Source organism: Ambystoma mexicanum, chromosome 9 (assembly GCF_040938575.1).
Source record: "Ambystoma mexicanum isolate Mex_15411 chromosome 9, UKY_AmexF1_1, whole genome shotgun sequence".
Lineage (NCBI taxonomy): Eukaryota > Metazoa > Chordata > Amphibia > Caudata > Ambystomatidae > Ambystoma > Ambystoma mexicanum.
This window is the reverse complement of record NC_090931.1, coordinates 1,294,912,349-1,294,925,866: the sequence shown is the minus strand read 5'-3', so window position 1 is coordinate 1,294,925,866 and position 13,518 is coordinate 1,294,912,349. Positions and strand designations below refer to the sequence as shown.

Below are 13,518 nucleotides of genomic sequence, written 5' to 3'. Positions count from 1 at the left end.
GTACCTCCCCAAGATTGTAAAATTGGTGGGGTCATCGTTGCTATGTAAGGGGGACGGCACTAGACCGAAAAATGAGAAAGACAGGAGGACAGAGAGAAGAGACACACCATCAGGAAGGCTGCTGAAACTTACCATTTGACAGCTGTAAGGAGACACCAGAGGAGATTTCTGAGTGTGCATCTGGATGGAGCCCTCTATCTCTAGGAAGGCCTCAAAGCTGACTGGGTACTATGGTGGAGAGCGGGAGGCCATCTTTGGAATGACCAGATCTCTGCCCTAATTTTCCAGATGTCCTGAGATGCAGCTGGCTTTCCAGAATCTTAAACAGAGGCTTGCTATGTAAGTAGAACTGAGCCCTGGGAAACCAAAAGGTGGAGGAGTCTGCTTGCCTTGAATCCTTTCCCTTTATAAGGGGGGGGGGGGGGAGACTGTGTAAATCCTTAGTCTATTTAACCAAAAATATGAATTCCCTATTTGGCAGAAAACGACGGGGTGACTTTTGTTAGAATTCGAAATCAACAAAGATCACTTCCCAGTGTGTGCTGAAAACTATAGCCTATAAATGAATTGGGTAATCCTTGTTGTCCAGCAGACCCTGACACAGGCCTTTCAGTACGGGTGGTCTGAAATCCAAAATTCCACAAAGCATTCCAATTTTTCTGTCTGACTTCCTAACCTAGACCAAAGCAAGGGGGGGGTCTGAAAACCAAAGCAAAATCAAAATCGCACAACATCACATGATAGCTGCCTTTGTGACTGACGAGTGTAATTATTTAGTGAACTGAAATTTACATAAAGGGAAGAATTGTGATTGTGTTCTTTTTAACTCACTTTTGTGATTTATTTGTGCTGAGAGAAGCTGATTGTTTTGTGCCACGGATAAAGTGGTTCTTTACATTTTCGTGCTAATTTCAATTACTTTTAATTTAAATAAATACCAATACATTTCCTGTACACCGGCCTGGTTCTTGGCTCATTGTTTGTTCAGGGGAGAGGGATCCGAGGGGCATGATATGTAAATAAATGCTATTTGTGTAAACAAATAAATAAAAAATGTGCACTGACTTCTTTGCATCGGGTAGGGGACTACTTTTGCCCACCCATTAGGACCTCTCTAAACCCAGAAATGTGGTGCTGCAGAAAGGGAATAAATGATGATGTATCCTCTGAACCTGACCATGTGAGATGGATAGCACCCCCCTCCCTCACCCCAAACACCCCGATGATTCCTATGTTCCTAGGTCTGCACTACATAGCAACAAGCACACGAGGCAAGTTGTATGTGTAGGTATGAAGAAGGGAGGGCACGAGTGAGCAGAACATTACGAAATCCGGGGTAATGAAGATGGCAATAATAATCAAGCAGAACAGAGCTTTTCAAACAAACCAATTCAAATAACATCCCCAAAGCAATCCAACTGAGTGCAGCTTAAAATGGAGGTTATGAGAAGGGAATGGGTCAGCACCACCCCCATCACATGAACCGCTTTAATAGTACATGGCTTACTCTCAGGTAAGAAAACCCACTCCACTGCCTCTTTATTGCCCATGATGGATCCAGCAGCCATGTTGAACTAACACTTATTCAGAAATGTGCACGTGGATGCGCTCATGCACATTTGAGAATTCATCAATTTCCGGCAGGGACGCCATCCGGCGCCAGATCAGCAAGCCGAAGCCACTTACGCCAATTAGGGATATCCAGTGGTTGCAGAACTTGGAGTAAAATGAAGTCGGCATGTTGTGAATTTCGTACTCCTGAGATCTCGGATTCATGTGCGGTTCTAGGGGGGGAAAAAAGGAAAGGCCGCAGGTCGATTAACAAGCTCGTGCTCATCCTACAGCTCTATAATTACTGTTTACATTTGCAGTGTTCAGATCAGGGGAGTATCCAGAATTGCAAGTGCGTGGGGCGAGCCCCGAAAAAAGTACTGCTACTTCCCCCTAATCCCCCAAATGCAGTGCGTGCAATTCCATACAGTCTCATTTGCGCCCCCAGCCGTGCCACAATCTACTGGTAACTTTAGTGGCAGATGGCATTTTAACACATAAAATGAAAACAGCTGGATCATTACAGATGCAGGAAACTCATCTATTAGAGTTGGCGCTCTGGTGCAAAATACATGCAAACCTCCTAATTTGCATATGGATTGCACCAGCAGAAGTGACTTCACAGAACAGGATACTGCAAGGAGCATCAACTGTCTTTGATACTTGGAGAGACCATGCAAGTGACTTTAGAACAAGTTTCCATAAGTAGGCCAAGTGGCAAATATATTCGTGGTGCAAAATAGCTAAATTGCACTATTAATATATATGGAGCAACTCTATAGTCATTAGGCTTTTAAAAAAATAATAATAGCGTGATATGTTAACATAAGCTATGGAGTGAATCAGAATCACTTACAGAGCTGCAGATAAGACACAGTGTGATTAAATGATTTGCCCAGGATCACACACTTTGGTTAAATGGTGAAACCAGGATGTGGGCAATTTAAGCAAATCTTACCAGGATTAGTTGATATAGTTATTTATTGAGGTTTTTCCTTGCATTTCATATGCTTAATACTTTATTTATAGAAATGCCTCGCAAGCAAACCACATTACATGATAAACTAGCATTTCATTGTAAACTAACTATACACTATATACATTGGCCTAGAAATATGTTGAGCAATAAGAGTATTTCTTTAATTTTATTCTCCTCACCTTGCTGCAAAGTCACAATAGCATCATGCACATTAATGTGAGCCTAACAAATCTGTTGTAACGTAACTTCATACTCTTCTTAATGTTACTTGAGAGTTCTTTATTATGGGTTACTTAAGCTGTATAAGAGAAGGACCACCGGGTCCCATCACCCAGGCCCAACTGACAGCATTGGAACTCTGGAGCGAAGCTCATAGTCAAACATTCCATGCACTCACAGTGTTCCAAGCCATCTCATGCTTCCTCAACAAGTAACATCACAACACATCTCCCTTTCTATTGACAATATTAAAAGATGTCCAACGCAGTCAACAAGTAACATCACAACACATCTCCCTTCCTATTGACAATGTAAAAAGATGTCCAACGCAATCAATATGATGACATCTCTTCCCTTTCCGATGACAACCTGTCAGAGAGATGTTTAACTTGCTCACACCCCTCCTAGACACAGAAAACCTTAAAAAAACGCTGTGCTGGAGGACCTACTGAACATTTCACTTTATGCATACCTCTCCTCACATGACACTACCAGAAAGGACCCATCCCAAGGTAAACTTTAATGGGCCTTTCACTAAGGAGAACTATGCTGATGAAATATCATCTTTTAGAGATGATGCAACTCAAAACATCTGGGCGACACCCATGACCCCATGGTATCGGTCACCCACACACATATGGAAGGATCCTCCCTACCAAAATGTGATACTAACCAAAACACTGGGAGTAACCACCTCCTTGCACTTTAACCTACTCAAAAACATTAACTCCTCACACAGTGGGACGCTATCCCTATTGACATTTGGACGCTATCCCTATTCACAGTGGGACGCTATCCCTTCACAATGGGACGCGATCCCCTTCACAGTGGGACTCTATCCCTTCACAATGGGACGCGATCCCCTTCACAGTGGGACTCTATCCCTTCACAATGGGACGCGATCCCCTTCACAGTGGGACTCTATCCCTTCACAACGGGACGCGATCCCCTTAAAAGTGGGACGCTATTCCTCATCCTTGGGACGCTATCCCTTCAAAATGGGACGCTATCCCTTCCTCTGGGACGCTATCCCTATGCGCAGTGGGACGCTATCCCTTCACTATGGGACGCTATCCCTATTCGCAGGGGACGCTATCCCTTCCTATGGGACGCCATCCCTATGCGCAGAGGGACGCTATCCCTAACGCAGTGGGACGCCATCCCTTCACTCTGGGACGCTATCCCTATTCGCAGGGGACGCTATCCCTTACTCTGGGACGCTATCCCTATTCGCAGGGGACGCTATCCCTTACTCTGGGACGCTATCCCTATTCGCAGGGGACGCTATCCCTTCACTCTGAGACCCCATCCCTGCTCATCTTCATCTTCACCCTTTTCACCAAATTTAGGAATGAAATAACCACAACTCCTACAGAGTACAATTATTTTTCTTCAACTCTAAAACATCTATGCTTCAAACTCAACGTCCATAACTTCACACGTACAACCTTAAGTCTATATTCTTCCATGCATCGCATTTTGTGACTCATTTTTACTAAAAGACAATGCAACATTTTAAACATTCCCCTAAAGTATCGTTTCCATTTCTATGTGTCCATGTTGCTATTTGCAACCTAACCTGAAATGCCTCAAAGTGTTACATCTAGCGGCCCGACACCTCACCTGTAACACACATACTTGCATAAATTGTGCACATCTATGAAAGTCCACATGAGTCCATTTTATCCTGAAATGCCTCAAAATGTGTTACATCTACTACATTTTACTTCTCAACCTCACATACTTGCAAACTTCTTCAGACAACACTTTCCCAACTTCACGTGCAGTTCCCACACATACACTGATCATTAAATTCTTAAACTGATCTATGCATGCATGAGACTGCAAATACAACAAAATTTTTAAAGGATACATGTTGGTCACTCGAACTTCTCCCCTGAGTCCAGTGTTCGTGGCAGCGTGATTTGTAATCACGCTGCAGCCACAGGCTTCACGTTATTCTTCCGTTTCATTGTGCCGCTTTAATGTCAACGTTGACAAGGTGCACACACGACGGCCACACTCTTCTGGGCATCCCTGAGGGTTTGCCTCAACGATGGAACTTGCTTCCATGTCGCATCGTGAACCTACTGTTTCCTTCGTGAACATCCCTTTCGCATTTCCGTTTCTATGCCGTTTGTTCCTTCCTCACTCCTTGTCTGCGCACGACCTTAATCGTCTGCACTTCACTGCCGCACTGACAGTCCTGAGCAAGCACGTACAGTGCCTCTTTCCTTCACCTGAACTTTTCTCTTTGCCAGGGACGTTTTGCCTTCGTATTGGTGAACGTCATCACGTCAGACGTTTTCCTTAGGTCCTTTACTCTGACACTTATTTCACTGCTCCTCTACAGCACTGCCAGATCGTGTTCGCGAAGATACGAACACGAAATAAACCAGAGGCGCGCAGTCTGCTCACTGAATAGTTTACAGTTATTACGCCACGGCATTCCATTGTTCCGCCAACTCCCGCAACCGTGCTGTTACGTCATCATTATCATATGAGACTTGGGCATGCATAGATCTCCCGTACATCAACGGACCACAGAGTCCACAGGGACCCACTGTTCACAGTACTCACGGTAAAGTGAACATCTTCCCGCTTCACGCTCCATTCTTGGGACCTTTCATTTTATACTCTCCATACCCCGGATTGGGCCAAAACTTGTATCAACAAGTGATATCGGATCCTTCTTCCTCCTGCTGTGATACAGAGGTCGCTCTTGCCCTGGGGATCGGGGCTTCCTCACGCAGCCTGCGCACTTCACTATGCGCCTCTCAAATGTCAGACTGTCATACAGACCGCCACCTCCATTCATAAAGGCCTCCCTTTGACAGCCCCCACACTATTCCCGCTTGTGGTATGAATGGGGTTTGTTTATTTAATGGCCCAAACGTCCAACAGGAGTTCGTTTACTTCCCAATCTCTTGCTCTTTACTTTACACCTGTTTATACTTCTTCAGGCATTATGCTTCAACTTACTTATGAGGCCTGCGCATCACTATTGGGAGTTGTAGTTATCTTAGGGAGCTTCACTGTTTCCCTTCTTCCGCTCCCTTATTTCTTACTGTTCTTAACTCCTTGCGCAAATAGCCCCCCCTGGGTGATGGGACTTACTTGGATGACTGGGGGCAGTGGTCTCTCTGCTTCTTCTGCTGCTCCCCCACCACAGCTCAGCTTACTTCTTATCTTGGTTCTTGGTAATCCTCGTCGCCATTGTTGTAACGTAACTTCATACTCTTCTTAATGTTACTTGAGAGTTCTTTATTATGGGTTACTTAAGCTGTATAAGAGAAGGACCACCGGGTCCCATCACCCAGGCCCAACTGACAGCATTGGAACTCTGGAGCGAAGCTCATAGTCAAACATTCCATGCACTCACAGTGTTCCAAGCCATCTCATGCTTCCTCAACAAGTAACATCACAACAAAATCCCCTTAGGGATTTAAAGCTAAAGGGCCTCATTCCAAATTTACCGATCCGGAAACAAGGGTGCTGGTAAGCTCAGGGGCACCCTTGTTTCAGGACTGGCAAACTATGTGTTTGCATGCCGTGGCCGCTGCTCCCGACAGGTCTGACCCTGCCGGGCGCAGCGGCCACATTAGGCAGACCCTTCACAGAAGCGCCGACACGGTTGGTAACCCAGAATGGGGACTTACATTTTACTGGCGCCTGACTTCCAGGGCCACCGGACTTGTAATCTCCCAGTGGCACCGGGAAGTCAGGCGCCAGTAACATTTTACGAATCTGGCGGCAACCCACCGGTAGCAACTGCAGGGTTACCGTCGGACTCGTAATGAGGCCCATAGTCATTATTTCATAAAGCATGCAGCATTATGCACCCTTCTTACTTCTTTTCACTGCCTCCCATTCACAATTCTAAAGGGACAAAAGTCCCTGCTAATAGCCCCCAGAAGTGGTGCTAAGTGGGTGTTTGTGGGTGTGACTCCGCTACTTGGATACTTTACTGGCTGGCTGCTTTATTTGAACATTCTGTTGGTGAATGCTGTGGTGTTAATACACTTTTAAAAACCGCGTGGAAAGGAAAGGAATCTAGTGAGTGACGTGCTGCGGTTCGCTAGGTGCTACTACCTGCCGTCCCCAAAACCACTTAAAAGCACCTTCCTCCGCGAAGCGGAGCGAAGTGGTGGTAAGTGGGTGTTAGCGGGGGAGGGACACCCACTCGCAATTCATATACTGCCCAGCTTGAGGAAGATGTCAATGGATGCAAATAACCAAGCAGGCGCCAGAACAAGACTTCAGGTGAGATTGGGTGCAGCGCCTGCGGTGCCTGCCTTGGCGAATGAATGCGCTATAACTCCATTGCTGTCCTTGTCCCCCCCTAGGACTTCAATCTGCTGTCCGGGCCCCGTAACCTCTCAGTCTTTCACTGTAAGCATGGTGAGCATGAATCCTTCCATGGACCAGGTAAAGGGCTTGTCTGGTCCAGGAATATACCTCTGTAGCTCTATGAACCCAGTAAAATCAACATTTATTGGGAGCTTTGCAAATAGACACAGGGCATCGGAGGGGAGGAATGTCCATATGAAGGAGATTAAAGGAGGGTCACTGAATGCAAACACAGAGAAGCGCAAAAGACTCTGCGGACTTGGGGGAGGGGGCAGAGCAAGAAATGCCGTTGCTAAGCTCCCCCGCATAGAAATAGCCAGTTGAACGGCACAGAGTGGTCCCGTGAGAGGGACATGAAGGACTGTCCGCTGGAGCAATTGAAAGAAGTAGGGCTGATAAGCCCAACCCATCACTCACTGGAACTCATACTCCCACGGAACGAGACAATGGAAATGGAGGATAGGCAAATGCCTAATCCTGAAGAATATGGGGAAAGCTCCCTGAATCAAACTCCGATGTGACTGCAAAACTGGCAGTGGATGTATCGCTTTTGACAGAAAAAATAAATATGCAAAGGCGATTGAGTATCTCAATGATAAAAGCGAGGCTTGATGCCCTGAGAGATGAGCAAAGCCCCTCCAGGGCAGCTAACCAACACTGATATAGGTGGTCTTCAGCGGGGGGCCTGGGATTCCGCACCAGGAGTGGAAACTGTAGTGGACAAAGTGCCTCAGAACACGATGGCAAATTGTAGTAGTATTTCTGCAAGGTGCCAAATCCCAGTGGAAGCTTCATAGGTGGGTGAAAGCATTGAGGAGGATGATTGCTTTAGGCGTCCCCGGCCAGAAGGCGTCGCTCATCATCTTCAGATTACAGTATGCTGAACAATTATAGTGAGGCTGGGAGTGGTCATCAGCAAGGGGGGCTCACTTTTAAAGATGATAGCCAATATCCAAAACACAGTGATGGCTTCTCTGGCTATATCCCCATCTCCTTTCTGCAAGCTATCTGAGTCAATAAACTACCATCCAAGAGCAAGTGAGCCTCTTGTCCACCTTGCTGCTAAATCTGACAAATTTAGATATGTTCACAGAAAAGCTAGAACAGAGGCTTGACATTGAGGCTGAAACAGCCAATCAGTGGCAGCACAGGCTTTGTGACCTGGCCAGAAGGGAGACGGCTGATAAATCCTCATTAATGCAGGCCAGAATAGGGGATGGAAAATGGATTACGGCCCCCTGGTAGTCAACCCAATACCCGGTCCAGGATATGAAAGATGCCCCCCTGGTCAACCAACTGACAGAGAATAGGCCCACCTCGAATGATATCATGGAGAATAGAAACGCTACGGTTAACCTGAGCGGTGAGATCTACGCAGCTACAATCGGCCTCTACCTTCCAAACTTTGGAGGAAAAAAAAGGCTGTAGGATTGAAGAGCCGTTTGGCTCCAACTGGCCAAAAGACCAAGGATGAAAGGAAGAAAGAACCTGGTAACGTTGACAGATCCCAGAAGAATTTGATGCAGGAAGAGCGTTCACACTCTCCAAGAAGAACAGAGGAGATTCCGGAACTATCCCTAGAAAGAATCATAGTAGACCGAAAAGCTCTACTCCTGAACAGGGGAACTGTGATGAAGCTCATGCAGTGTATACCAGCACTTATATTTATAACAACAGATATAAGAGTGGTTGTATTTGTATCGGAAGATCAAGGAGATTTTGTAATCCTTCATCTAGAATCCCACCTTATTAAGGAGGCATTAGTGGAGCAAAGTGAAAGGCTGCTACCATTGGGGTATGATTTGAGCGAATAAAGTGTGGAGCGATTTCTGAATAATCAAGTTAAGAAACAGGTGCCTCAACTAACCTCTAATATATGTATGAAAAAGCCTGCAAGCAAAAATGAGGTGGATCTGCCTTTGTTAACAGGAGATCAAATGAAAGAAATGAGAACTTTGGGGAATTTCACGATTAGGAACAATGGACTAAAAAATCCACAGATCGGTAACGTGCTCCCGACAACATTGTAACAAACCAGTCTGATTGGAGTTGGCCAGCGGGTGCTTTGGCAATACTTGCTGGAGAATAGACTGACGAGAAAGAGCCTGCAGAACCTTTGAGAGTGGGATCATGGACACAGGGCTTTGAATTTTTGTTTACGGAGAAAGGGAAGGTGCTGGGGTCTATGACATCCTATTTCTCCAGGAGACATGGCTCTGGGACAAGACGGCGTGAGATGGTTATGAGGTCTTCCTGAATCCTGCTCTTAAGGGAACTTTGGGTCGGTCCTTCTCTGGCCTTCTCACTCTAATCAAAGTGGAACAGGCCTTTGGGATTCGTCATCACCTCACACCGAATCCATATGTCCAAATCTTATCAATAGAGAGGCACCATTTAAATGGAGGAGCCAATCTCCATTTGATAAATGTCTATCATGGATTTAAGGGACTACAAGCTGGTAAGCTTGTAGATCTTAGCACGGAGAAGGTTGATGAGGCCCCAATAGATTGGAATAATCTTGAAATGTTGATCTGCAGCAACTTCAATTTTTGGCTATTATGTAAAGATGGGTGGCCATTGCGGCTGGATATTTTTGATGGGATTGCTCGTAGATGGGCCGAAGAAGTGAAAATGCGAGAATTGTGGCTGCTAAATGGTCAAACTGATGGTGATTGCCCGGGTGCTCCCACCCGGAGAAATGGAATACAAGTAGCATGACTGGATTATTGTTTCGTGTCATCTAATTTGGGAGGGAGGGTCTCGAAGTTTGAGATAGTCTCCCTTCGACAGAGTGACCATGACTTGCTATCCATCACTGTGCAGGTTGCATTAGGTCTGCACAAGCATAAACTTATGCCCCTGGTTGAATTAAATGGGGGGATGAATAGAGTGAAAATCCCGAAATCTAAAATTCCCCTTTTACCATCTTGGCTTGACCAGGGCATTGCTAGAGACTGTAGGTTGGTGGAGTATGAATGGATCCTGCACATGGCTTCAAACAGAGGGCAGATAAAGGGGGTATAATCCATCATACCCCAAAACATGGCTATAACATTGACCTGGTAAGAGCTTGTAGGACATGTAGAGCGGAGGTGAGGAAACTAAGGCGCATGAATGCAACAGTCTGAAGATCTGGTTAAGAAACGGGTCAAGGCACAGAGCGGTACTTGTCCAGAATGATGCAGAGACAATGCTGCTAGCAGTTTGCATGAAGAACTCCTGCAACATGTGGAAGCTATTCAACAATGGAGTAAACTCTAGGAAAGATCACATGATGGGTGGTGTAACTGAGGAGGGTTGGATAAGCCATTACTCCAAGATATTTGCCGCCCTGCTTCCGATCCAAGAGGTGCATGAGACCAAGGGCTAAGGCTTCGTGTTTGATGTAATTGAGGCTAGATCCATGATTATGAAGCTTAGCTCATCTCGAGTGGCTGGCCCGGATGGTGTGACCAATTGCATCCTGAAGAGCAAACCTGAAGCTTGGGCGGAGTTTTCGGGGTCCTTGTTTACCCGGGTGATGTTGAATAGACAGGTGCCTGTTCATGGCAAGAGGCCTGGGTTGTCCCAGTGTTCAAGAGGGGAGATAGGGCTGACCCGAATAACTATCTCCTGAAAGTCCCTTCTTGATTCACTGGGCAAGCTCTTTGCCTCAGTGGTTCGAGATTTGAATGCTTGGGCGACCAGGTCGGGAATACTTTATCCCAGACAGACAGGCTTCATAAAGGGGGTAGGGACATCTATTTGTCCTTACCCTATTGAAGCAGAGGTCGATTGAAAAAAAAATCCACAATTTATATGGCCTTCCAGGCCTTTGATGGAGTCGATCGTAATCGTCTGTGGGTAAAATTGAAAAAATGGCACTGACCTGATGACATATTGGAGTCCATACAGCATTATATACTGAAAGGTCGATACAGATTAGATTGGGGGCAAGGAGAGTGATGTCTAGACAAATCAAGACTTATTGTGGGCTCAAACAGGGCTGCGCCTTTGCCCCCTTACTATTTAGTCTGTACCTGTACGACCTTGGGAGCTCACATGGGACTATTCGAGTGTTTCCACCTAAGCTGAATGACTGGGGTCCAATGGTTGCTATATGCAGACGATATAGTCTCTCGATCAAATGGCTGTAGAAATTTAGCATTCAATGAGTACTTAGGGGTGAATGGCATGAGAATGAACGTCAAAAAAAATCACAAGTTCTGATCATGTCATCAGCTAGAAAGAAATAAAGGATGCCTTTTGATTGGAAGGTTGAAGAATGCCGGCTAGAAGTGGTAGAAACAATTATATATTTGGGAGTTAAAATAAATAAAAACATAAACGAAAGTGCCCAATTGGACTGAATGAGAGACAGACTTAAAAACCTTACGAATCAGAGAATTACCATCCACAGGCGTTATGGGGGCTTCTCCATTATGGCAGTGCTTACCTTCTATAGGCAGAAGGTGACACAGGTTCTCACCTATGGTGCAGAAACACTGCTTAACCTACGTGAAAAGGTGAGGCCATTGATGGAGGGGTACTTTTGGCGCTGTGTACTGAGACTTCCCAAGTACTTCCCCGATAGTTAACATCCAGAACAAACCACGTCTTACCTCGATGGCCTGTATAGTCATGTGGAAGGTGATTTCTCTATATCGGAAGTGTGCATAACTGAGGGGGCTGCCCTCTTTTCCATATTGAGAACCTTGGGCTGGTCAAATGAAAGAGTCCTGAACCTGTGGTTCGATAAAGTACTTGGGACATTGACCTGCTGAAGACAAACCCTCTCAAAGTTAAGGAGTCCCTAGAGAGGTTCGGATTGGATTAATACCAGCGAAGCAAGAACTATTGACCCCCTGACCTTTAGATGGTGGGTAGAAAAAAAGGGGTTGAATTACTTGCTTCTCTACCTCTGCAAATTTACTCTGCCTTCCATAGGGACCTGCGTTTGCGATGCTGCCTAAATGTTATGCCCACTCGTGAGGTACAGTACAAGCGACATCAAATAGGGGTGGAAAATAGTTTTTGTAGATTCTGTGGAAATGGTGAACAGGTGGAATCGCTCTTCCACATTGTGATGGAGTGTCAGGCACTAACTGAGCTTAGATCCCAACATATGGAAGAACATTTGGGTAGGATAGGATCACTATCTGTGGAGGAATGCTGGGACAAAAGATAGGCTAGGTTCTGGGAATGCTCAAATTTGTGGACTCAATAATTCGCCTGAATGCTAAGCCTATTCATGTGTCTTGTGGCAGTTCGGAGACTGTAGATGTGTAAACCTCAAGATTGGGACACTATGATGGATTAGTTGAAATCTGTTTTTCTCCATTTGATATTTTAAGGGAAGGAGGGTTTATCTTCTTTATTCTCTTTTTTAAAAACCTTTTCTAAATGGAAAAAAAAGTTTTTATTTGGGGATGGTGGAAGTTTTAAAACTGTTAAATGTTTTATTTGTCACTTTGCTGTACTAACTTGGAACCAATAAAACTTAAATAAAAAGAATCACCTCCCTCCCTCCCAGCAGTACCTTATGGCTCACTTTTTTGTACTTTATTGTGTTTTAGTTATAAATCATACCATTCACAAATAGAACATTATCAAAAACATCAATTTCAATTCCATAATTATCTAAAAAACAATGAATTCATCAAACACCATATTCATAAGTATTCATGATACAAAAACAGAAAAAAACAATTTATACACTAATTCATCTTCATCATAAAAAGAAAAAAAGAAAACATTCTACATGGTTACCCTTAATACTAACACCTCATTCAAATAACTTCATTCACCAATTTAAAAACATCCTTTAAAAACCTCATTAATGCTAATATAAGGATACTTGTGCACCATTCATAAGCTTTTTCCATAGTATTTGCGGTATAACCTTTGAAGTGGAGCATACAAACGGATCAAGATATTTTATCTTCTGTGATGTTTATTATGCCGGACATTCAGTAATTAAATGATAAAGGTTTTTCGGTATGCAGTCTTTTAGATACTCTACAAGAGCTTAGTTCTATTGGAATCTTTAGTTTGGTTCCAACCACTTCTAAAATAGGTAAAACAATTCAAGCGAAATGTCATATACAGCGATCGGAACACAGGCAAAGGAAATCTTTGTAGGTATGGTCTTAGTTCATTTTTTGTAACATATCAAACAGATTTTCCTTCATACAATTTCAATCCTTGTTAAATCTTCTGAGTCTGTTATTCTGTCCCAGTTTCACAACTTTTGCTTTGTGACACTATAGGAATCATCATTATTAAAACCTAAAAATTGTATAAACTCAAGACATCTACTAAAATTTTAAAAGGTATTTATTAAAATCGCCTTTAACAGTCTCTCCCAGTATGCTGGATAAACTGCGAACCTCTGCATCAGTAATCTTCCTATACAAACAGATGCACTTGTTTGTATATGA

General features: G+C 44.4%; 1 protein-coding gene across 2 annotated transcripts in view; it reads right to left on the bottom strand.

The window, feature by feature from the left end:
- Positions 1-13,518, bottom strand: part of SLC12A8 (solute carrier family 12 member 8) — a 652,049-nt gene that overhangs the window by 118,796 nt on the left and 519,735 nt on the right. For both annotated transcript variants that reach the window (XM_069616644.1, XM_069616643.1), the window contains exon 11: positions 1,687-1,784. In XM_069616644.1, coding sequence (XP_069472745.1) covers positions 1,687-1,784 — 98 coding nt within the window. The remainder of the gene's footprint in view (positions 1-1,686; positions 1,785-13,518) is intronic.